The sequence below is a fragment of the Myripristis murdjan genome, chromosome 9 (assembly GCF_902150065.1).
Source record: "Myripristis murdjan chromosome 9, fMyrMur1.1, whole genome shotgun sequence".
Lineage (NCBI taxonomy): Eukaryota > Metazoa > Chordata > Actinopteri > Holocentriformes > Holocentridae > Myripristis > Myripristis murdjan.
In genome coordinates this window covers 36,497,076-36,520,479 of record NC_043988.1, presented here as the reverse complement: position 1 = coordinate 36,520,479, position 23,404 = coordinate 36,497,076, and the positions used below count along the sequence as shown (strand labels likewise).

The window sequence follows — 23,404 nt, the reverse complement described above, 5'->3', positions numbered from 1 at the left end:
GCGGTTTAACTGTAATCACCAACGTTTTAATTACAAACTGCAATTTAATTACGTTTTTGTTTCTCATCAACGGTAACCGATTACAGTGATTTTTATTTTGTAATTTAATCTCTTTTGTCCTCCGTACTGGTGACAGATAACGACTTTTATTTTGTATTTAATTAGTTGTACGTAGTTTCTCTCCAACACAGAGTGTGTGCAGGAGCTTGGCTGTTCACACCTGATGCACACCTGTCTGTCTGTCTGTCTGTCTGTCTGATGTGTGGAATAAGTATGTAATTTAATGGTTGAGTCTGCGTGGTTCTCATGGTTGGAGTTGTGTGTTTCCCATGGAGATGGAAGAGAGACCTGCCAAAAAAGAAACCTTGCAGTTTCTGACATATTCTGATTATTAAAAAAAATATATTATATATTTAATTTTTATTTTAATTATTTTTATTAAAAATAAAAAATATTATTATTTATTATATTTATTAATTTTCTCTTTTTTTCTTTTTTTTTTTTACAATTTTCAGCGAATTATTCTCAATTTTTTCTGGGGTTGGAGGATGGCTAATTTTCTTGTAAATTTCTTGTAACTATTTTGTCGACCAACATTCGGGTCATTTTCTGTGCTAATTTGCTAATCGCAGTTTCCTGCAAACTCAGACATCAAGAGAATTTGCGAAACGGTTTCAAAGGCTTCAGAAGCTCCACATTTCTCTGAGCTCAGATGAAGGAAATGTGGAACATTTAGGAAGCAGATGATTGGTTCTCCTGTGGTTCTGCAGCCAGTCAGCAGCACAGAGCCCCAATGCCAGTGCTAATCTGCTCAAACTCACAGCATTTTACAGCCATGGATTATAATCTCAGTTTATAATCCTGTCTGCAGCAGAAATATGGACAGGAACAGTCCAGTTACTGATCAATATCTGGATCAAATGGACTGATCAGTTTAGAGCATTGAGCCCCACTGACCCACACAGATTCTGCTCTATTTAGCTCAGTGCTGCCCCCGCTGGACACAACACTGACCTGCAGGCTGTTTAGCTCAGTGCTGCCCCCGCTGGACACAACACTGACCTGCAGGCTGTTTAGCTCAGTGCTGCCCCCGCTGGACACAACACTGACCTGCAGGCTGTTTAGCTCAGTGCTGCCCCCGCTGGACACAACACTGACCTGCAGGCTGTTTAGCTCAGTGCTGCCCCCGCTGGACACAACACTGTCTCACAGCAGCCGGAGGACGAGGCTCAGGTGACTCATCACACTGTAGGCAACCACAGATGCATTGTGGGAAACGGTCTGCGAGATGGTGGGAGCAGATCTGGCTTCCTCTCCATCTTCACCTCCTCACTGAGCAGAGAGTGTGTGTGTGTGTGTGTGTGTGTGTCAGTGTTTATCAGTGTGTGAGTGTCTCCTCTGGATTCTGTGGTTCTACAAGATAAAACAACACATCAGTTAAACACACATCTTACTGTCTCTGTGTGTGTGTGTGTGTGTGTGTGTGTGTGTGTGTGTGTGTGTGTGTGTGTGTGTGTGTACCTGCAGGTTCAGGTAGTGTGTGTGTGTCCTGCAGTGTGTTTGTCTCGCCGTGTCTTCGCGGTGGAAGAACTTGTGGCAGAGTCGACACAGGAAGCCGGACACAGGAACCACAAAGCTGCTTCCTGTGGAGACAGGAAGTGACACGGCAGAGCCCGTTATTCTGCGCACAGGAATTATTAAACTGAGCTCTCAAAATCCTAAAATGTGTCTTTTTACGTGCTTTTTTTTTTTGATCTTGAGGTTTTGGATGAATGTCCTTGTCTCATTTGTCCTCTGGTGTAAAGAAAACGCTGAATAAATGACATCGTTTGTTATGAATCTTAATAAAACATCCGTCTCTTGACTTGATCCACACGGCGTCTTGGCGGCGGTGAACTCCCGGCTGGTTGGAGTCCTCTGGCTCGCTGTGATGTCATCAACATGTGACACGTCATCACAGAGGCTCCATCCAGGCTGCAGAGATGCTGCTGGGATGAGGGATCTCTACACCAGGAGACAAACTCACCAAAACGTGGACACACTCTGATGACTGCGAGAGCTCGAGACAACAAATTCAGAGCACAAGAAATAATTAATCGTGTGCATGAATTAGTATTTCAGAACGCGACTGATCATTTTGTGGGAAAGAAATAATAAAACATGTTGCTGTGGCCTCGACCACGACGTCGTCACAGGCTGGAAATTCACCGAGCAGCACGGCAGCAGCACAGGCGGCTACAGACACACTACACTGCCAAAAGTATTCGCTCGTCTGCCTTCACACACATGAACATGAGTGACATCCCGTTCTTAAACCACAGGATTTAATATGATGCCGGCCCTTTGCAGCTCTAACAGCTTCAACTCTTCTAGGAAGGCTTTCCACAAGGTTGAGGAGAGTGTTTATGGGAATTTTTGACCATTCTTCCAAAAGCGCATTGGTGAGGTCACACACTGATGTTGGTCGAGAAGGCCTGGCTCTCAGTCTCCGCTCTAATTCATCCCAAAGGTGTTCTATCGGGTTCAGGTCAGGACTCTGTGCAGGCCAGTCAAGTTCATCCACACCAGACTCTGTCATCCATGTCTTTATGGACCTTGCTTTGTGCACTGGTGCACAGTCATGTTGGAAGAGGAAGGGGCCCGCTCCAAACTGTTCCCACAAGGTTGGGAGCATGGAATTGTCCAAAATGTTTTGGTATCCTGAAGCATTCAAAGTTCCTTTCACTGGAACTAAGGGGCCGAGCCCAACTCCTGAAAAACAACCCCACACCCTTACCCCCCTCCATCAAACTTTACACTTGGTACAATGCAGTCTGAAATGTACCGTTCCCCTGGGAACCTCCAAACCCAGACTCGTCCATCAGATTGCCAGATGGAGAAGCGTGATTCATCACTCCAGAGAACGCGTCTCCACTGCTCTAGAGGCCAGTGGCGGTGTGCTTTACACCATTGCATCCGACGCTTTGCATTGTGCTTGGTGATGTGAGGTTTGGATGAAGCTGCTTGGCCGTGGAAACCCATTCCATGAAGCTCTCTACGCTAATCTGAGCCAATCTGCAGATCACATGACGTTTGGAGGTCTGGAGCTGCTGACTCTGCAGACAGTTAGCGACCTCTGCACACTTTACATGGCCGACCGCTTGGTGGCTGAGTTGCTGTCGTTCCCAGTCGCTTCCACTCTGTTATAGGTCCTCTAACAGTTGATTGTGGAATATTTAGCAGCGAGGAAATTTCACGGCTGGACTTACTGCACAGGTGGCGTCCTGTCACGGTACCACGGTGGAATCCACTGAGCTCCTGAGAGCGAGCCATCCTTTCACAAATGTTTGTAGAAGTTGTCTGCACGCCGAGGTGCTTGATTTTATACACCTGTGGCCATGGAGGTGATTGGAACACCTGAATTCAGTGATTTGGAGAGCTGAGGGAATACTTCTGGCAATACAGTGTATATAGATCTAGATATTACAGAGAGATGTACACTTTATATGACCGCAGCGGTTACCGTGGTAACCACCGGAGGTACGCACCATACGCTGTGTGAGGGTTGTATTCTTGCCCGTCTGTCGTCTCCTCCTCTGCCTGCACACAAACAGAGTATTATGAAATTTTACTTTTTCCACAGAGTCTCAACTGAACAGACAAAAACAAAACAAAGTGCTGAGAATCTCTGAAGGGTTTTATGTGCACGTTAAAAGTTAAGACACTAAGGAAGGTTTTTTCATGGAAAAAACTTCTGAACATGTAATACTGATGATAAATGATTATTTTAGGGGCTTAATAAATGACAGGAGGTCGACCATTTAAAAACATTTTAAGACTTTAAGGACCTGCAGACCCTGAATTGTAATTTAAAGTAAATTAATACTTTACCTCTGTCACCTCTGTGTCCTCTTGTCCTGCATCCTCCTCCGCCACCACTTCCACCCCCTCCTCCTCCTGCTCATCCTCCTCCCCCTCCTTCTCTTCTTCTTCCTCTTCTTCTTCTTCCTCCTCCTCCTCCTCCTCCTCCTCCTCGAAGCAGCCGACGGCGTCCACAGTGATGAGCTCCTCCTCCTGAGCCTCCAGCTGCACCTGGAGTGCACACACAGTGAATCAAACCCACCTGCCGCACACCACACCGGCCCGAGCCCGAGCCCGAGCTCTGTGTTCGGCAGGTGGCTGCAAGTGGGCGGAGCCAGTGTGTGTGGGGGGGCGGGGCTAACTGACCTGCTGCTTGTGCTCAGGAGACTTCATGTGCTCCACAAACTTCCTGGGAGTCCTGAAGTGTCGCTTACACACCGGGCAGAAGGGCCGGGACGACTGCTTACACAGCTGACACACACACACACACACACACACACACACACACACACACACACACACACACACACACACACACACACACAGTGTTAGATGATCAGGCTGCATATTGACTCTAAATTAACTGTAGTACTTCTAGCACTGGCAGTATTACTAGTAGCAGTAATCATTAAAGTAACAGCAGCACTATCAAACTAATAGATACTGATTATTAGTTATCCATCAATAACCGATATTCATTTGCGAGTCAGATTTTACAGGATTACACACGCTGGGCACAAACCCTGCTTTGAATTAAGAAATGTTTAATCAACCATTACCCAGATAATTAACAACTCATTAACACCTGAAATCAGAGCACGCTGTGATGTCATCTGCCTCACCTTGTGTTGATTGGTCCGACGGTGGAGGATGACGTCGCCGCTGAAATGTGATTGGCAGGTGTCGCACCAGCGCTGCGCTTCGGGCCGCTGCCCCCTGGGGAGCAGGAGAGGGGAGGTTTTGTGATGTCACTTCCTGTTTAGTCGACCTGTGGGCCTGCAGGTATGGGGTTGCTCACAGGAACAGAACAGATGTGCCGAATTGTAACTTTGTGTTTGAAAGAGCTTCACACAGGTCATTTGTCTGAGAAAATTATGAGTGATTCAGATTACTGGATTATTATTGAGTTATTACTGGATTATTTGATCTAAACTTTGTAAGGACGCCTGTCCTGAGATATGAACGCTTTGGTGTCGTAGGAATTCAAATAACTTTTATTTCTTTTTTTCCCTCTCCTGAAGGCAGGACTAAATCTGTGCCACTGTGAGATTTTTTGGGCCGGGCTATGTGAACAGCCAGACCTGCTCGCCTCTCACCGCAGGCTTTTATTTTGACACTCCATCGCTGCAGGACGCCCCGCCCGCCCCGGTGTCTGCACCTCGACAAACACACCCCGGTCTGCTCTCCCATCAGCAGCAGCAGCAGCTTTTTTATGGTTCAACACTGAACTGTGCCCTCACCATGGCAACCAGCAAACAGCAGCATCTGTGTGTGTGTGTGTGTGTGTGTGTGTGTGTGTACCTGCCGTGTGCTGTGTGTGTATTGAGGCAGATGGAGTGTGTGATCTCCTTCAGTCTCCTCTGGTGCTCTGCTCCTGCCATATGCTGCTGAAACACCTGGACAGACAGTTACAGGTAAACAGGTGCAGTATGGGGGGTAAACAAGTGCAGAATGGGGGGTAAACAGGTGTAGTACGGGGGGTAAACAGGTGTAGTACGGGGGTAAACAGGTGCAGTATGGGGGACAAACGAGTGCAGTATGGGGGTAAACAGGTGCAGTATGGGGGGTAAACAGGTGTAGTACAGGGGTAAACAGGTGCAGTATGGGGGTAAACAGGTGCAGTATGGCGGTAAACAGGTGCAGTATGGGGGGTAAACAGGTGCAGTATGGGGGTAAACAGGTGCAGTATGGGGGGTAAACAGGTGTAGTACAGGGGTAAACAGGTGCAGTATGGGGGGTAAACAGGTGCAGTATGGGGGGTAAACAGGTGTAGTATGGGGGGGTAAACAGGTGTAGTACAGGGGTAAACAGGTGCAGTATGGGGGGTAAACAGGTGCAGTATGGGGGGTAAACAGGTGCAGTATGGCGGTAAACAGGTGCAGTATGGGGGGTAAACAGGTGCAGTATGGGGGGTAAACAGGTGCAGTATGGTGGTAAACAGGTGCAGTATGGGGGGTAAACAGGTGCAGAATGGGGGGTAAACAGGTGCAGAATGGGGGGTAAACAGGTACATGGGGGGTAAACAGGTGCAGTATGGGGGGTAAACAGGTGCAGTATGGGGGGTAAACAGGTGCAGTATGGGGGGTAAACAGGTGCAGTATGGCGGTAAACAGGTGCAGTATGGGGGGTAAACAGGTACATGGGGGGTAAACAGGTGCAGTATGGGCGGTAAACAGGTGCAGTATGGGGGGTAAACAGGTGCAGTATGGCGGTAAACAGGTGCAGTATGGGGGGTAACAGGTGCAGAATGGGGGTAAACAGGTGCAGTATGGGGGGTAAAAAGGTACATGGGGGGTAAACAGGTGCAGTATGGCGGTAAACAGGTGCAGTATGGGGGGTAAACAGGTGCAGAATGGGGGTAAACAGGTGCAGTATGGGGGTAAACAGGTGCAGTATGGGGGGTAAACAGGTGCAGTATGGTGGTAAACAGGTGCAGTATGGGGGGTAAACAGGTGCAGAATGGGGGTAAACAGGTGCAGTATGGGGGGTAAACAGGTGCAGAATGGGGGTAAACAGGTGCAGTATGGGGGGTAAACAGGTGCAGTATGGTGGTAAACAGGTGCAGAATGGGGGTAAACAGGTGTAGTACGGGGGGTAACAGGTGTAGTACGGGGGTAAACAGGTGCAGTATGGGGGACAAACGAGTGCAGTATGGGGGTAAACAGGTGCAGAATGGCGGTAAACAGAGGGCTGTACTACGAAGGAGGCTCAATATAGCCAGGCTTTGTGTTCACTATCAGGCTCAACAAAACCTAAAGCTCCAGTCAAAGTTAAGTGGTATCACGACGGCGGTTCTCATCAAGGTTTGTTAAGTCCGGCTGTCAGCTTTGTGCTCTGTGCGCATTCACAGAAAAGGGGGCGTTTTGGCATCATATGATTCTACTTCCGTGAAAAATGGACCGTTCACGGGCTGCATAGTTCACGCAAGAGGAGCAGCTTGTCCTCATGGAAAGCTATGAAAATTTCAAAAATAAAATTAATGCTAAGAGCAACACTGTGGCCGCAAATAAGGCGAGAGAGGAGAGCTGGCGATTAATTTCAAAGGAAGCACAAAGGTTGGGGATTCTGTCACTGTTATAGTCATTTTAAATAATTGCTGCAATATTCATTCAGTATTATGAATTTTAGTTTAGAAATATGTAACTTCAGTAGCTTTATGGGAGTGTTGTAAAGCCTGAGGTTAAGTCAGGTGACTGAAGGTGTGTGTGGGTGAGTCTAGCAGTGTCGGACGGAGCAGGCGGTGGTTACCATGGTTACATGACAATTTTGACCACTATTTACGCTGCTTAGAGCCACTTGTCAGTAGTTTCAGATAATTGTTCGTTACATTTGAAGTTTAACTTGAATTATGGAGCCATTTCGGTTGATGTTTGTTTGCTCCTTTTTTGTTAAATCTTTCTTTCTAAATCGAAATAAGTGGCGTTTGGAGTGCGTTTGAATCACCACTGGCTGCTCCCGTCCAATCATCATGCCGTGACAGTCACCGTTATAAGGGGTTTCCTTTAAAAAAAAAAAAAGTAGCCTACTATAACAAACGTGAAGTCTGTGCACCACTAATAGTATACCTGCATTGTGCATATGTGCCACCAAACACCGGACAAAAATTATTTTTCGTGATTTCACCTGGGTGAGATAGCGCCGCTTTTATAGCCGGACAGGGTTAAACTTAGCTCATAACCTGGTCAGGACCAGGTTATGAGTTAAGCATAAGTGACCATGGTGATCTAGCCGGGTTAAAAGAGAGCCACCTTCGTGATACAGGACAGCCTGGCTTTAGACTCAACATACCTCGCTAACCCACTGAACCTGCTTCGTAGTACAGCCCTCAGGTGCAGTATGGGGGGTAAACAGGTGCAGTATGGGGGGTAAACAGGTGCAGTATGGGGGGTAAACAGGTGTAGTACAGGGGTAAACAGGTGCAGTATGGGGGGTAAACAGGTGCAGTATGGGGGGTAAACAGGTGCAGTATGGGGGGTAAACAGGTGCAGTATGGGGGGTAAACAGGTGCAGAATGGGGGTAAACAGGTGCAGAATGGGGGTAAACAGGTGCAGTATGGCGGTAAACAGGTGCAGTATGGGGGGTAAACAGGTGCAGTATGGGGGGTAAACAGGTGCAGTATGGGGGTAAACAGGTGCAGTATGGGGGTAAACAGGTGCAGTATGGCGGTAAACAGGTGCAGTATGGGGGGTAAACAGGTGCAGTATGGGGGGTAAACAGGTGCAGTATGGGGGGTAAACAGGTGCAGAATGGGGGTAAACAGGTGCAGTATGGGGGGTAAACAGGTGCAGAATGGGGGTAAACAGGTGTAGTATGGGGGGTAAACAGGTGTAGTATGGGGGGGTAAACAGGTGTAGTATGGGGGGTAAACAGGTGTAGTACAGGGGTAAACAGGTGCAGTATGGGGGGTAAACAGGTGTAGTATGGGGGGTAAACAGGTGTAGTATGGGGGGGTAAACAGGTGTAGTATGGGGGGTAAACAGGTGTAGTACAGGGGTAAACAGGTGCAGTATGGGGGGTAAACAGGTGCAGTATGGGGGGTAAACAGTGCCTACCTGTAGACTGGAGCAGCTGCTGTTACAGACGTGGCAGTAGAGTCCACCTGTCTGTCTGTCAGCTCTGTCTGTCTGTCTGAACTCCCGGCTCTCACTGCTCTGCTGGATGGTGACCTTCAGAGACCCAACTGGCTGGAGCTGACACACACACACACACACACACACACACACACACACACACACACAAACAAACCATGAAATGACATCACCTTTCAGAACTTTAAGCCACTTGATCAGGTCCACTTTGCTCGTAGTGGGTTGGAGCCCCTTTTGCCTTCAGAGCTGACTCAATGCTTCTTGGTGGAGCTTCAACAAGGTGCTGGAAACGTTCCTCAGAGGTTTTGGTCCATATCGACATGACAACATCAAGCAGCTGCTGCAGGTTTGTCGGCTGCACGTCCACAATGCTGATCTCCTGTTCCTCCTCGTCCCAGAGCTGCTCTGCTGGCCTGAGATCTGCTGACTGGAGGCCATGTGAGGCCAGTGAACCCACTGTCATGTTCAAGAAACCAGTTTGAGATGATCTGAGCTCTGGGACGTGGTGAGTTCGCCTGCTGGAGGTTCCCAGCAGCAGACGGTCCACTGTGGTCCTGAAGGGATGGACGTGCTCAGCAGCAGCTCTCAGGCTGTGGAGCTCAAACGAAGAAAACCTCCTCCACAGAGTCACAGCAGCTCCTGAGCCGCTGATCTGAGGCAGGACGGGTCCAGGCCGTCACGCTGCCGACGCCAAAGTCTGACCCGACCGTCCCAACGTCGCTGGGTTCTCCTGCTGCTGCAGCCCGTCTGCTGCAAGGTTCCTCGGGTTCTGCCTTCAGAGATGTTCTCCTGCAGAGCTCGGCTGGAACGAGAGCTTCTTTGAGTTCCTGTTGTCGTTCTATCAGCTCCAACCAGTCTGTCTGTTCTCCTGCGACCTCTGGCATCAACAAGGAGTTCTGAACCAGAGAACTGCTGCTCGCTGGCTGTGTTCTCTTCGTTCTCTGGAGAACCCCAGAGATGGTTGTTGGTGAAAATCCTAGCAGATCAGCAGCTTCTGAAAGACTCAGACCAACAGCCACGCCACCTTCAGAGTCACTTAGATCCTCTTTCCTCCCTGTTCTGATGCTCGGTTAGAACCGCAGCAGATCGCCTTGACCACGTCTACAGGCCTAAACACACTGATCTGCTGCCGTGTGATTGGCTGATCAGATATTTAACGAGTAGCTGAACAGGTGGACCTAATAAAGTGGCAGGTGAGTGTATATCGTGTGTGTGTGTGTATGTGTGTGTGTGTGTTTGTGTGTTGTCTCACCTCGGCTGCTCTACTCTCCGCACAGCGCTCTGCTGTCCCCTGCTGGTCAGGTGGAGCTACTCTGGACAAAACAGCAGCACCATCTGGCAACACACACACACACACACACACACACACACACACACACACACACACACACAAAAACATAACATCCACAGGCAGATAGGTTTTGTTAGACATCACTTTGTGAGATCATTTTGTCTTTTCTATCCTGTAGGACCCCCTGTAGGTCCGCGGCCCCCAGGTTGAGAGCCGCTGGCGTACGTGTTGCCTAGTAACCCTCCACAGATACAGCATCCTTCAAGAGGAGGTGGCCCATGAGCTGGGACGCAGCTCCACCGCACAGTAAGCCCCTCCCACACACCTGCCAAGGAACAGCTCTCACCTGGTTGGTCACATGACCCCGGGAGCCGCTCTCCATTGGTCAGAGCTCCGGCCTCCTCGGCTCTGCGGGACAGAGGGTTGATCAAAATGTCACAACGAAGCCACATGTCGATGTCTTAATGCGATGCACTTCCTGTTAGCACAGGACGTGGGGGCGGGGCTTAGCACAGGGCGGGGTCATTTGAAAGTGTGAACCAATGAGAGATCAGCTTATTATAGTATTTACACCTCTGTGTTGTATATCGTGTCTATATTGGACAGAAAGTGCCCTGATGTTTTAAATCACTGCTCCCATGTGTCAGTCCACATGAGTTTATTTAAACAGAAAACATGTTAACACAGAAATATGAAGTAATTAATAACATCAAGGAGTTTGTGTTTCGATCCTGATAAAGATATTTAATATTTGTAATTTCTTCTCCACTCTAAACAGCAGCTGTTGTGACTGTGAGGGGAAACCCTGTGCAGAATATTTACACAAAGAAACATGACTCAACAGTCCCATGTTTTCAGCAAATGAATCTTACATAATTTATTTGATTATTTCTTTGGCAAAATATTATATTCTTGAAATAATTTGGCTTAAAAAAAAACAAGTACCCTCCTATTATATTTTTAAAGGTTCTGATTTTAAAACATATTTGCTACAGAAAATTTAAAACTCAAATCACAACTTGGCAAAAACTATTAAATCACTTCATTCTGCAGACCATGAAGGTTTTTTTTTCTTTCTTTCTTTTCCCACATTTTATTTGTTGTTCGCTGTAATTTATTCTTATATTATTTTATGCTCAGGTATATTTACAGAATGAAAAATGCATGTGAAATGGAGCCATCATGTTGATTTGAATTTAATCAAAGAAAAAAGAAAGAAGCTTGTATTGACACTTCCTGCTGCAGCGTGAGGAGGTAAAAAAAAAAGAAAAAAAAAGAAAGAAAGCACAGAGTTCAGGTGGGCGGGGCTGCGACCCACCTGAGCGACTCGTCCAGTCTCGCTCTCTTTAGCTCCGCCCCCGCCTCGCCTCGCTCTTCCTCGGTGGTGCTGGAACACGGCCGGCCATCGGTACTTCCTGTTCCTGGCCCCGCCCACTTCCTGACTGGCACCTGATGAATGTAAACAAACAATAATAATGACAATAAAAAGAAAAGCTGTGTGTATGAGCATCAGTTCGGGCCGTCTGTACCTGCAGGGGGGGCGGCGGCCTCGTCTGGACGGGGCCGACAGGGAATCGAACCCGCGTCACGCTGCACCAAACACAAACAAAAAAACAAACACATGATAATATTAATTGTTACCATAATAATAATATATTTCCTTCTAAATGATATCTTTTCGCATTTTTAACAACAACACTCATGATGGATTTTATTTAGGCCTATATGGCACACTATGAAATACAACAAACTGTCAGAGCCTCTCGGTGCGAGTTCAGGAACATAAAAATCCAAAAACAATCATGGAAAGCACTCAAAACCCATATTAATCTAAATGAAATGTAAATCCATATGGATCCAAATAAAAACAGGCAATAAAAAAACTGCACTCTATAGGAAAACCAAATAAATTTATTTTGCATATTGCATTAGTACAGCTAAAACTACCATTATGTCGTTTTATTTCATTTTCATTTCAGCCTCTTTTAATCACTGATTATTACTGAGGGTGAGAATAAAATAGGATAGAACAGAAAACCTTAAATTACGATCACTACTCCTGATCAGTGCAAATCAATAAGACAGTTAAAGACAGAGAACAAGCAGACATTCAGTGAATATGAAACTAAAATAAATACTTTAAAAAGTGAATGAATATTGCACTTAAACTGTTAAAATGCAGGGGTTCTAGCAGGGGTACCTGTGTGACAGTAAAACCTGAGCACATGACTGCGGTGTAGTTTTGATCAAACAGATGTGTGTTGAGCTGGACCTCAGCGTTGAAAACACTCCTCTGAGCTTCCATTAAAACTCAATGGGCCTCATTCACCAACCGTTCAAGACCCAATTTGTTCTTAAAACTCACAGTTTTCAAGACGAGTCTGTGCAAAATAACTGATTACCGTGTTTTCATCATTTCTATGGCTGTATGATATTACAGCATTTAAATTAAAATACTATTTATATCACTTATAATATGTATAATAATTGTTTTTGTTGTTATACAGAGCGTTACGGTCTGTTGAAATAGATAAATACAACACTAACACCAACGCTGAGATGTTTTTTGTTTTTTGCCTGCATCGTGGTGCATTCACAGTAACAGCTCCTGTGTGTGATTCTGCGTGTGTGTGTGTGTGTGTGTGTGTGTGTGTGTGTGTGTGTGTGTGTGTGTGTGGCCCTGCTGTCTCATGGCTCTCTGTGGGGACTGGCAGGGCATTTACCTGCCCGAGCACAGTGGGATGAGAACACGAATGCAAACAATCACAGTTTAAGAACACACCATGAATCCCACGTTGACTTTTCTGGGGATCTTTCTTCAGAAGAAACTTAAGAAAACAACGTAGGAGGATATTGATGAACGAGGCCCACTGCTACTGGAGGGTCTGCAGGTACAGCAAGCAGACAGGTGACAAGCAAAGCCCATTTCTAAAAAGGAATTTTTACTCTGGACTGTGATGCCTAATAGATACCCTGATAATACATGGAGAGAGGGAGAGAGAGAGAGAGAGAGAGAGAGAGAGAGAGAGAGACAGACAGACAGACAGACAGACAGACAGACAGACAGACAGACAGACAGAGTCAGAGAAAGTCAGACAGACACCACTCCTCACCTGTCTGTTCGTCGTTGCTGTTTGACCATGATGGAGTTGTCCCACCTGCATTTCAATTAAATCAATCAGTCAATCAATCAATCAATCAATCAATCAGTCAGTCAATTTTGCTCATCACAGACACGACCTGCTGTCTGAATGACCTGCAGGCTGCTTTAACTAGCGACCTGACTTTAACAAAACGAGGTGGGTCTCCTATGTACCAACACACCAATCTCCGTGAAAAACATCCGGCAGTTTCTTGTTGCCTCGCTTATCCGCACACATTCCCCGCTTCTACAGCACACCAGAGGCCTGAGTATGAATCATAACGACATGCTGCTAACTTCGGCACTGACATGATCCAGCAAGCAGCAGCCATTTCAGTAAACAGCCGAGCTCTGGGTCCGGTTCTCCGGCCGACCTGTGGGTCCGGTTCTCCGGCCGGCCTGTGGGTCCGGTTCTCCGGCCGACCTGTGGGTCCGGTTCTCCGGCCGAGCTCTGGGTCCGGTTCTCCGGCCGAGCCCCCAGCCCGCCGCCGCCGCCGCCTGCCGGGTGAGCAGCGACGCCACTGAGCGGAGGAACCATTTTTTAAAAGTTCATTTTAGGGAAACCGGAGCTGCTCGGTCTGTGGGAACCACGCCGAATGTAAAAGCAGCTCCTGGCGGTTTCCTGAACTGTTAAAGTCATGTCCCACCTGTCGGGTTTCCTGCCGGAGGAACATCCAGCCGCAACCTGCCGGCTCTCCGGACGGACCTCCGCCTGCCGCCGGAGCTGACGCTGGCCTGTGTGCTGAGCTCGCTGCGGCTGGTTAGCGGACTCGCTGGGTGTGCTGTGGAGCTCCTGTGTGTTTCCACAGCTCACACACACTGCCGAGGAGAGCCACATGAAAACCAAATATAAAGATAAGAGGCAGCTAAACTCACCTTCCCTCTGCAGCAGCGGCCGCTCTTACAGGTAAACATCCAGCTCACACATAGTGATGGGACGTTTGAAGCAAAGCTTCGAGGCGTGTACCGAGAATGAAGGAGGCGTGTCTGACGAAGCCCCGCTTCGAGGCTTGCATCGGTTTGCTGAAAACCACGTGACGAATTACAAACGAGGCCTCGCATTACACAGGTGACGTGACTGGTTCATTTTGCGTGTCGTTTTTCAAAATAAAAGCACGACAAAACCGTGACGCTTTGTGGGTTGTAGTAGGTGGTATTTTGGTTCGCGCGTTCGTAGCACAGTTTCAATCAATCAATCATACTTTATTTGTCCCCAGGGGGAAATTTGGTTTGTATTATAATACAATATATAATGATTACCCTCTCCCCTCCCTGCCCCCCTCCGAACATACTGTGTCACCTAAGCACTGCACTTCCAACACACAACACCTAATGTGTTCAATAAATAATAAACACTGATGGCCATGAAAAGCACAAACCAAAATGGGAAAGAAGGCATAGAAAATGTTTAGGAATAAAAAGGGAGAGCAGGGTTATATAAAACACTATAGACTTTATTATTATTGTGCAGCGATTAAACACTATTCTATATTTTGATAACATCCATCCATTCATTTTCTGTCACTGCTTAATCGCACTCGTCATTGTGATAACATTTGAAATCTATTTAAATGACTTGGCTGTCATAGTTTAACTCTAGCAGCAGATGGGGCTAGTGAGCACTGAATGAAGCTTCGAGTAGCGAACCTTAGGGCAAAGCAATGGGCTGGAAAGCCTCATTGCTTCAGGAAGCTTCATTTTCCCATCACTACTCACACACACTGACTCACTGGGCTGCTGCCCCCTGCCGGCCGGGAGCAGGGTTGCCAGGTCTGTGAGACAAAAGCAGCCAAACAGCAACTCAAAGCCAGCCCAAAACCCGCCCAACCCGGTATAAAAAGGGCCCAAAAATCAGCCCAATACCAGAACTCAAAATATGCCCATAAAAATCCATATAGGCTATGTTGCTTCCAACAACAGTCCAAGTCCAACAGCATTGCTATAATTGCAAAATGCACTATAATATCTATAAAATAACACCATAAACATTAAAGGCAATTTCCCAAAACAGTTCTTTCACCTATTTAATTTACAGTATATCAGAACTTAAAATATAATATGGGATACCTTACTTCAGCTGTGGAGCATAGTTTATATGCTGATCTGGCCCGGAGTCAGTTTGACAGGATTTGCGTATAAACATTAGTCATTCAAAATATGAATCTTTATTCATGTCTGCCCAAGCCCAACCCGCGGACAAAATTTGTTACCCGCGGCTACTCTTAAAAAGTAGCCCAATTTGGCGGAAAAAAAGCGGACCTGGCAACCCTGCTGCCCCCTGCCGGCCGGGAGCAGGGTTGCCAGGTCTGTGAGACAAAAGCAGCTCAAAACCCGCCCAACCGGGTATAAAAACGGCCCAAAAATCAGCCAAATACCAGAACTCAAAATATTGCCATAAAAATCCATATGTGTTGCTTTTAGAGTCAAACAGCATTGCTATAATTGCAAAATGCACTATAATATCTATAACACCATAAACATTAAAGGCAATTGAAAATCATTTCAGCTCACCTGTTAAACTGCTGGCTGTCTCCAACATAAAAAAAAAAAAAAAAAGAACGCGTTGTCCAGTTTCTTTTTCGACATGTTGAGATTCCTCGCCCTGGTCCCTGTCATACAGAACTGTACTGAACGAGGCCAGCATCTCTCTGGTGGGCTCAAACTCGTGGAAGCAGATTTCATTAGTCATTCAAAATATGAATCTTTATTCATAGGCATTATTCATCATCTGTATGCCACAGGTCTGCCCAAGCCCAACTCGCGGACAAAATGTGTTACCTGCGGCAACACTTAAAAAGTAGCCCAATTTGGCGGAAAAAACGCGGACTTGGCAACCCTGGCCGGGAGGAACACTTTCTTCCTCTTCTTCTTCTTCTGCATCTCCTCCTCCTCCTCCTCCTCCTCCTCCTCCACCCCCACCTCACCATGCCCCCCTGCAGCTTGTCATTCCAAACTGGTAAATTTCCAAATAAATGAAAGCAGCAAGAAGTCACACCTCTGTCTCTACCTAATACAACACTACCTGTCTCTTTACCTCCACAATTCCCCAAAATTCTAGAAAAACTCTTCAGCGAATGATTGGACAAATTCATCAATAAACACAAATTACTCACAGGTAGTCAGTCAGTCAGTCAGTCAGTCAGTCAGTCACAGGTCAACAGAGCTGGCAACAACTGATTCAGCTGAAGAAATGACAAACTCTATAAATCATAAAAGGCAGGTGGTGGGGGTATTCATTGATCTTAAAAACATCAAAAGACACCATCAATCATGACATTTTGATCAATAAATTGGAACAGTAGAGCATGAAGGGAATAGTATTAAAGTGGGGGAAAAGTTATTTGAGTACCAGCTTGTGAAGTTGGGTGACTGCACTTCATCATGTCTGAGCATTGCTTGTGGTGTCCCCCAGGGGTCACTGTTGGGTCCTAAACTATTTATTTTGCACATCAATGACTTATGTCACATATTGAAGGTTTTGAAGCTAGTTTTGTTTGCCAGTGACACAAATATTTTCTGTTTGGGGACAACTTTGATCAACTGCTAAAGGCGATCAATTCAGAAATGTGAAAATTAAAAATATGGCTTGATAGCAACAAACTGTAATTAAATTTGAACAAAACTAAATTAATGTTGTCTGGTCGACGTGAGGTTGGTGCACAGGTGCAGTTTCACGTAGATGGAGTAAACACTGAACTTCAAACAGCACAGATAATGTATTAAACTAAAAATAACTCGATGCAAGTGAACGTTTAAAGACTTTTCTGGAATTGAGATGGGGGTTATAATCTAAGGGTTAGGAGGAAGCAGGGACTATCAAGCATGCTAAAACTACCAAACACTTGCACACTGTTTTTGAATTAACTGGATGCAACACAAAGCAAACTCTAAACGTAGTGTCATGACTTCAAGATTATGATAACGGACCTGATGGACCTCAGCAAGATCCTTTCTAGGGGAAAACCCCAAGTTCAAGCACTGCCCTGTAGACCTCGCTTTAGGAAAATACATATTAATATACACAATATTCTGGTGTTTGCTTGTCATCAATAATTCAGGAAACAGAGCTGTATACCAGGGCCAAAACCACCATTTCAGCATTGGGTGGGACAGACATTTTGGGAATGCCTGAACATTGAATTGCTAATATATTCCATCAATATTTTTGGGGGGGACATTTTTGGAGTGCCTGAACATTGGGGGGGACTTGTACCTCTCAATGTATATGGGCATTTGGACCTTGCTGTATACAACAACAAACTCTGCTGTGTGTCATAATTTAAAGCCAAGTTAAAGCCAAGAACAACATCACCTTACAGACAGAGAATCAAACTGACACGGAAACAGAAACCTGAATTTGAGCCGAACGTAAGCAACACGAGCACGGACACAGAATCAGAATCAGAATCAGAATCAGAATCAGAATCAGAAAGTTTATTGATCTCCGAGGGGAAATTGGGTTTACACAAGATGAGGGCTGCATCTCTAACCTCAACATTTAGAGATGGAGTATCTTGTCTCTAATTTATTGTTCTGTTACTGTTGATCAGTTCAGCTGAAACCAGCAGCTCTGCAGCTCCACCTGCTGCTCTCTGTCCTCTGTGGCCTCGCATGTGAATGTTGAATTCATTTTTCTGTGTGAAGCGTTTCCCACACACTGAGCAGCTGGACGCTCTCTCTGCCGTGTGGACTCTCATGTGTTTGTTTAAATTACTTTTCTCTTTGTAGCTTTTAGCGCAGACGGGGCAGCCGAACGGTTTCTCTGCCGTGTGCACTCTCATGTGTTTGTTTAATTTGGTTTTCTCTTTGTAACTCTTGGCGCAGATGGAGCAGCTGAACGGTTTCTCTCCCGTGTGGATTCTCATGTGACTGTCCAAGTTGACCTTCTGTACAAAACTTTTGCCGCAGACCGAGCAGCCGAACGGTTTCTCTCCCGTGTGGATTCTCATGTGTCTGTTTAAGTCGCTCTTCTGTATGAAGTTCTTACCACAGACTGAGCAGCTAACTGGCTTCTCCCCCGTGTGGACTCTCATGTGAATGTTTAAGTCGCTTTTCTGGATGAAGTTTTTGCCACAGATGGAGCAGCTGACTGGTTTCTCTCCTGTGTGGATTCTCATGTGTCTGTTTAAGACACTTTTCTGTATAAAACTTTTACCGCAGACGGAGCAGCTGAATGGTTTTTCTCTCTTGTGAAGCACCAGGTGTCCGTTCAAGTCTCCTTTTTGTTTGGAGCTTGCACCACGAACAGAGCAGCTCCATGGTTCCTCTCCCAGTTCAGATCTGTTTGGTGTGTTTGAACCTGACTGAGGTTTTCTGGTCTCCTCCCGTTCGTCCTCGCTGTCATCGGTCTCAGGTTCAGAGTCCAAGCAGAGGAGCTGCTCGTCACCGGCTGCTTGGAAATCAGCAGCTGGATCTGAGTTCCTGGCCGGTTCCTCTCCATCAGCGTCTGTTTTCATCTGTTCAGCTTCTTGATGAGGCTGTGAGCACGGAGCCTCGTCTTCATCATCCTCACTCTTCACAGCCACAGCAGTGACCTGGAACTCGCTGATATGTTGAAGCTGCTCTGCCTCCTGATTGGTCCAGAGCTCCTCCTGCTCCTCTTTAATGTGTGGGGGCTCTGGCTCCTGCTGCTCAGGGGGAACCTCCTCTTTAATCACCACACTGAACACTGAAACACACACACACACACACAAAGGAAAACCAATGTCAATGTCAGCTTTATTTATATAGCACATGTAAAACAGCCAATGGCTTCCAAAGTGCTTTACAGTAAAATGAGCAAAAAAAAAAAAAAAAAAAAAAAAAAAAAAAAAAAAACAGTAAAAAACAATAAAAGCAAGCAAAACCAGGCTTGAAAGTTGTATACTTCTATACACTACTATACTATATTCTACTATATACTTGTATTCTGGACCATTAGGTAAAGAGTCTGCTGACAAATGAAAACAGTAACGTGTGTTTTACATGTCACTGTGTACAGCTGTGAAACATCAGGCTCTGTAACCTATTTTAACCCCGCCTTGTTGACAGATTACACCAGCCTCTGACACTTTTTACACATTTTACAGTTTTTCTCTTGCATGTGTCTGCCCTGTGTTCTGTTGAATTTCTTCATCAGCGGTGTGTTTTATAACCCCCACACCAACCCACAGAAAAAAACAACAACATCCTGCCACAACAGGAAAAAGAGAAAATGAGTCTGATTGGCCCAGCAGCGTCCAAAGAGAGAGCCAGGGAGAGAGCAGCAAGCTAGACAGTGAATGAAGAGAGCGAGTGGAAGTAGCGAGAACACGTTTTTCAAAGGAGATAAATAATTGCTATCTTTGCAACCCAACCTAGCAGCCATTTAATGTGTGTGGTGTTTTCACCAGTAGGTGGTGCTATGGCCTTTGAGTGGCTATAAGCTAATAAGCTCCTGTGTGTGAATATTGCTGGGATGACAAGAGGTCACACACTTTTTAGAAGCTGAATCATGGCGTCTTGCACCTTTTTTTTTATTTGTTCTGAAGTTTACAGGGGAAACACAACAACTCACACTCATCCTCACTCTTCACAGCCTCAGCAGGGAACGGCAACTCGCTGATATGTTGAAGCTGCTCTGCCTCCTGATTGGTCCTGAGCTCCTCCTGCTCCTCTTTAATGTGTGGGGGCTCTGGCTCCTGCTGCTCAGGGGGAACCTCCTCTTTAATCACCACACTGAACACTGAAACACACACACACACACACACACACACACACACACACAGTCTTTATTCCAGATTCCAGCACAGGGGTTACGTGGCAAATCAGAAAGAAAAAGTCTCTCCTCGGACACCTAAAAAACACAGAATCTGGACATGATTATGGCAAAGATGATGATAAGTTGGAGGCTTACATCATCATCATCACTAATCACAACTCTCAGGACACGGTTTTTGTCTTCAGAATGAAAACAACGCTCATGATGACGACGGCGATGAAGCTGATGAAGGTTTTGCGGCTCGAGGCGACGCGACTTGGCCAGCTCAGAGTGATCCTGTGGGCTTTTTAACGGCAAAACACAGAGGAGATTCTCCAGCGGCCAAACACTTCAAGCAACTCAATCACGATAAAACCGAGATAAGATGATGAAGTTTACGCCATGTGAGACTTTGAGCAGATCGGACATGCAATGTTTGGACAGAGAGTTTTTTTTCCTGAGGAGAGGCTGAACAGTAGCATGTTTAACGTGGTCAGGGATGAAACCAGACTGAAAAGAGAAATTTCTGATGGAAACCAGGCAGCGACCAATAAACTATGATTCACTTTTAAGCAGAGAGGATGGCGGAACACCCAGGGGGCTTCATGCCACCAACCAACTCCTCAGGTTGACACTAGATAGATAGATAGATAACTTTATTGTCATTCAAGCACACATGCATAAAAAACAGTGCACTAGAGCAAAATTTCGTTGCTTTTGTGTGCATACAATCAAAACAGATCTGCAATAAATATAAATAAATAAATAAATAAAAATTCAAAGTAATAAAATAGTTCTGGCAGCAGTTTTGGAGTTCATTTTTGAGAGTTCAATAGTCTTATGGCCAGGGGGTTGAAACTGTTGCAGAAAAAAAAAAAAAAAAAAAAAACAATAGCTGAAACGAAATACCGGTAGTTTTTGATAAGGCGCCAATTTATTTTGCATTTATTCACAGTGTATGAGGGTTATGATGGCAGCATATGAAGCCATTCTCATGTTCAGTCATGGCATAAGTTGTTGCAGCAGTTTTTATGTTGTTCCAGCGCCTTTGGGTGACTTTACTGTCATACACTCACAATGCCTGCTTATTCATTTATTCATTTATTGATTGTTTTATTTTTTGCAGGTTGGTTTGTGCCTATATTTCTCTCGCTCTGCTTTGTGTGTCAGACAACTGATGCTTCATCTGCTGGTTCACAGTGTCTTTACCTCCACTGCTGTCGTGAAATCAAGATTTACAAAATTTAAAAAAAAAAAAAAAAAAAAAAAAACCTACTGAACCACTGAACCTCTGTTCCCTGGTTAGTGGATGTGAGTCCTCACACGCTTTTTTTTTTTTTTTTTTAATCAGCAAAATATAACAAGAAAATAAAACCTCAAAAACAATACTGTGACAGCGGCTGATCGCATGACGTTTTTTTTATGCTGAGAGGCGCTGATCCACTCAAACAGCTGAGGTTTCTGTGTGTGCATTTCTATTTGCGAATATGGAATTTGGCGAGAAGTCAAATCAACTTAATGAAAGGATACAAGAAAAAGCAACATTATGATCTTTATCACCATAAACATCTCAGCCAAATGTCCTGTTTCCTGTCTATCCAGCTCGAGACAGCAGCGCAGTAAACAGCTGTCATGTCATATCACTGAGGATCAATAATCAATATCCGTTCATGTGCGACGACGGAAGAAAAGACGCAGTTTTACCTGATGGAAGCTCCTTTGACCTGATCAGCTGCAGCGCAGGCTGCAACTCCATCTTGTTTACGGTTCCTGCTTCTTCTTCGTCTGTTTTTTTTTTTTTTTTTTTTTTTTTTTTTTTCCAACTTTTTAAAGGTGCATACCGCCGCCTACTGTATGGGAGTGTGTCGATTCATGGCATTATCTATACTCTACATGGACAAACAGTCCTGATGCCTGTACCTGCAGCTGGATTTGGGCTGAGCGAGCTAACTTCAGCCTTAACCCTGCTGGCTTTTCTGTACCATGAAGGTGGTTTACTTTTTATCGGGGTGCGTTGCCGTGGTAACACACACTGAACACCTCACCTGCTCCGGAGCAGGTAGAAAAGCCCCACCTACTGACCAATCAGCTCTCTTGGAAAATGGCCTGCCCATTGGCTGACAGTGTGAAGAAGTGAAGCCTCACATGTTGTACAACATGTACATGTACATGAGCTACATGTGTAAGATACAGTCAGCGCACTGAGCACTTTGAAGTATGTTTGTTTTTTATTTGCTCCCACGTTCTTTTTGCTCCACTGGGGCTGCATCTCAAATAATAAGGCTGACATCACATGCCATAACCACTAATTGGGTGGAAGGCGATGTTAGCAGCCAATTCTTTTGTTGAATGCCCAAGGACAGACCGGAGTCAGTCTTCAGCTCTCAGATATAATATTTATTTGGTCACATATACAGCAAGGCAGCGCTGGTCTCAGTGTGACAGAGCTCCCGCAGGATATCAGTCAGAATGAGCCTCGATATCAGGAAATGATGCACATTTATGTTCTTGGGCTGGGCCTGCCCCGTACAGAGGTTGGACTTAAACGCAACCGAGAATAATTGGCCAGTTACCCGACATGGACAGGCCTACCACTGTCCATGCCTTGTTTCTGGAATGTGTGATGCTATGTGTGTGAATGTTGACTAGGCGTGTATCTAATGCAACAGACCTAAATAACAAGATAAAGTACATCTGTTTCCTGCTGTGTCTGTCCTCTGCTTAGCAGCCAAGCTGCCCTGAATAATACAAGAAACACTGAACTCTAACATACCTTGGCTACTACAAGAGACATGAACTATAAGGCCAATTATAACAGCGGTGTGTCAGGAGGTGGTCGACACACCGCCTCCCGAAACACCACCTCCACCTTGTTTTTTTTTGTTAACTCTGTATGTCGGCTATTTCTGAGCGTGCACCTCGCTGGGAGTCTGTCCTGGACTCCTGAAGCCGAGTCCTGATGAAATCTTTCATGTTTCCCTCAGGATGAAATATTGATCCAGAAACCTGACACACACTGCGGAATTAAGAGATGTATTTTTTTTTTAAATTTTCTTAAAATTACAAAATCAAGTACATTCAGCAAACATCTGTTCATTTTCTAAAACTTTTAGTGTCTTACTGCGTTACACTCAGATCCAGAGAACCTGCTTTCTACACACTAAATCCATCAGACAGATGAACAATGGAAGGATGAGGTCCTGCTCAGTAACAGCAGGGAAATTAAAAAGTTCAGTTTCAGATGAGAGTATATAAAAGTACAGGAATTAAAAAATAAAATGAACATACATCTATTTTGCACAAAATGGAATATTTATCAGTGGTTCTCAAATGGGGGTTTGCGTCCCCCTAGTGGTACGTTGGAGTACCACTTTAAAAAAATATCAGTCATACATAATTCCCAAAATAATTAGCCTGTGCTGTAATAAGATCAATTAAAACCACAGGAGGCTGAACTGGGAAATGTTTCAGAGGAGGAACTTTTACTGGAAAAATCTGGGAACCACTGATCCAGAGGCTTTCACATCTTTGGCAGTCATGTGTGTGTGTGTGTGTGTGTGTGTGTGTGTGTGTGTGTGTGGAATCAGAAGATGGGAGCTGACTC

The 23,404-nt window shown here is 45.5% G+C and overlaps 2 protein-coding genes across 2 annotated transcripts; both read right to left on the bottom strand.

The window, feature by feature from the left end:
* Nucleotides 1-1,082: 1,082 nt before the first annotated feature.
* On the bottom strand, nt 1,083-14,010 carry LOC115365021 (cip1-interacting zinc finger protein-like). The gene is made up of 16 exons (XM_030059732.1): nt 13,988-14,010; nt 13,730-13,875; nt 13,457-13,580; nt 13,054-13,098; nt 11,470-11,530; nt 11,259-11,389; nt 10,287-10,348; nt 9,902-9,984; nt 8,614-8,751; nt 5,362-5,456; nt 4,683-4,776; nt 4,207-4,311; nt 3,871-4,071; nt 3,528-3,579; nt 1,522-1,643; nt 1,083-1,413 (listed from the first exon to the last, which is right to left on the bottom strand). The coding sequence occupies exons 1-16, from the start codon at nt 14,008-14,010 to the stop codon at nt 1,369-1,371; spliced, it is 1,527 nt and encodes a 508-aa protein (XP_029915592.1). The 3' UTR covers nt 1,083-1,368.
* Nucleotides 14,011-17,456: 3,446 nt separating this feature from the next.
* LOC115364870 (zinc finger protein OZF-like) lies at nt 17,457-21,792 on the bottom strand. Its single transcript, XM_030059527.1, has 3 exons — nt 21,505-21,792; nt 19,618-19,785; nt 17,457-18,750 (listed from the first exon to the last, which is right to left on the bottom strand). Exons 1-3 carry the CDS (start codon nt 21,554-21,556, stop codon nt 17,603-17,605), a joined length of 1,368 nt encoding a protein of 455 aa, XP_029915387.1. The 5' UTR covers nt 21,557-21,792; the 3' UTR covers nt 17,457-17,602.
* Between the last annotated feature and the right edge of the window lie 1,612 nt (nt 21,793-23,404).

Excerpts from the sequence above, each read along its gene's own strand:
- LOC115365021 (XM_030059732.1), bottom strand. The coding sequence starts at position 14,010 with ATGTGTGAGCTGGATGTTTACCT. Across the intron at positions 13,581-13,729 it reads TCCGGCAGGAAACCCGACAG|GCGGCGGCGGCGGCGGGCTG; the intron begins GTGGGACATGAC and ends CTCACCCGGCAG. Across the intron at positions 4,777-5,361 it reads ACACACACAGCACACGGCAG|GGGGCAGCGGCCCGAAGCGC; the intron begins GTACACACACAC and ends CCTGCTCCCCAG.
- LOC115364870 (XM_030059527.1), bottom strand. The coding sequence starts at position 21,556 with ATGGAGTTGCAGCCTGCGCTGCAGCTGATCAGGTCAAAGGAGCTTCCA. Across the intron at positions 19,786-21,504 it reads GTCAAAGGAGCTTCCATCAG|TGTTCAGTGTGGTGATTAAA; the intron begins GTAAAACTGCGT and ends TGTGTGTTTCAG. Across the intron at positions 18,751-19,617 it reads TGTGAAGAGTGAGGATGAGT|TGTTCAGTGTGGTGATTAAA; the intron begins GTGAGTTGTTGT and ends TGTGTGTTTCAG.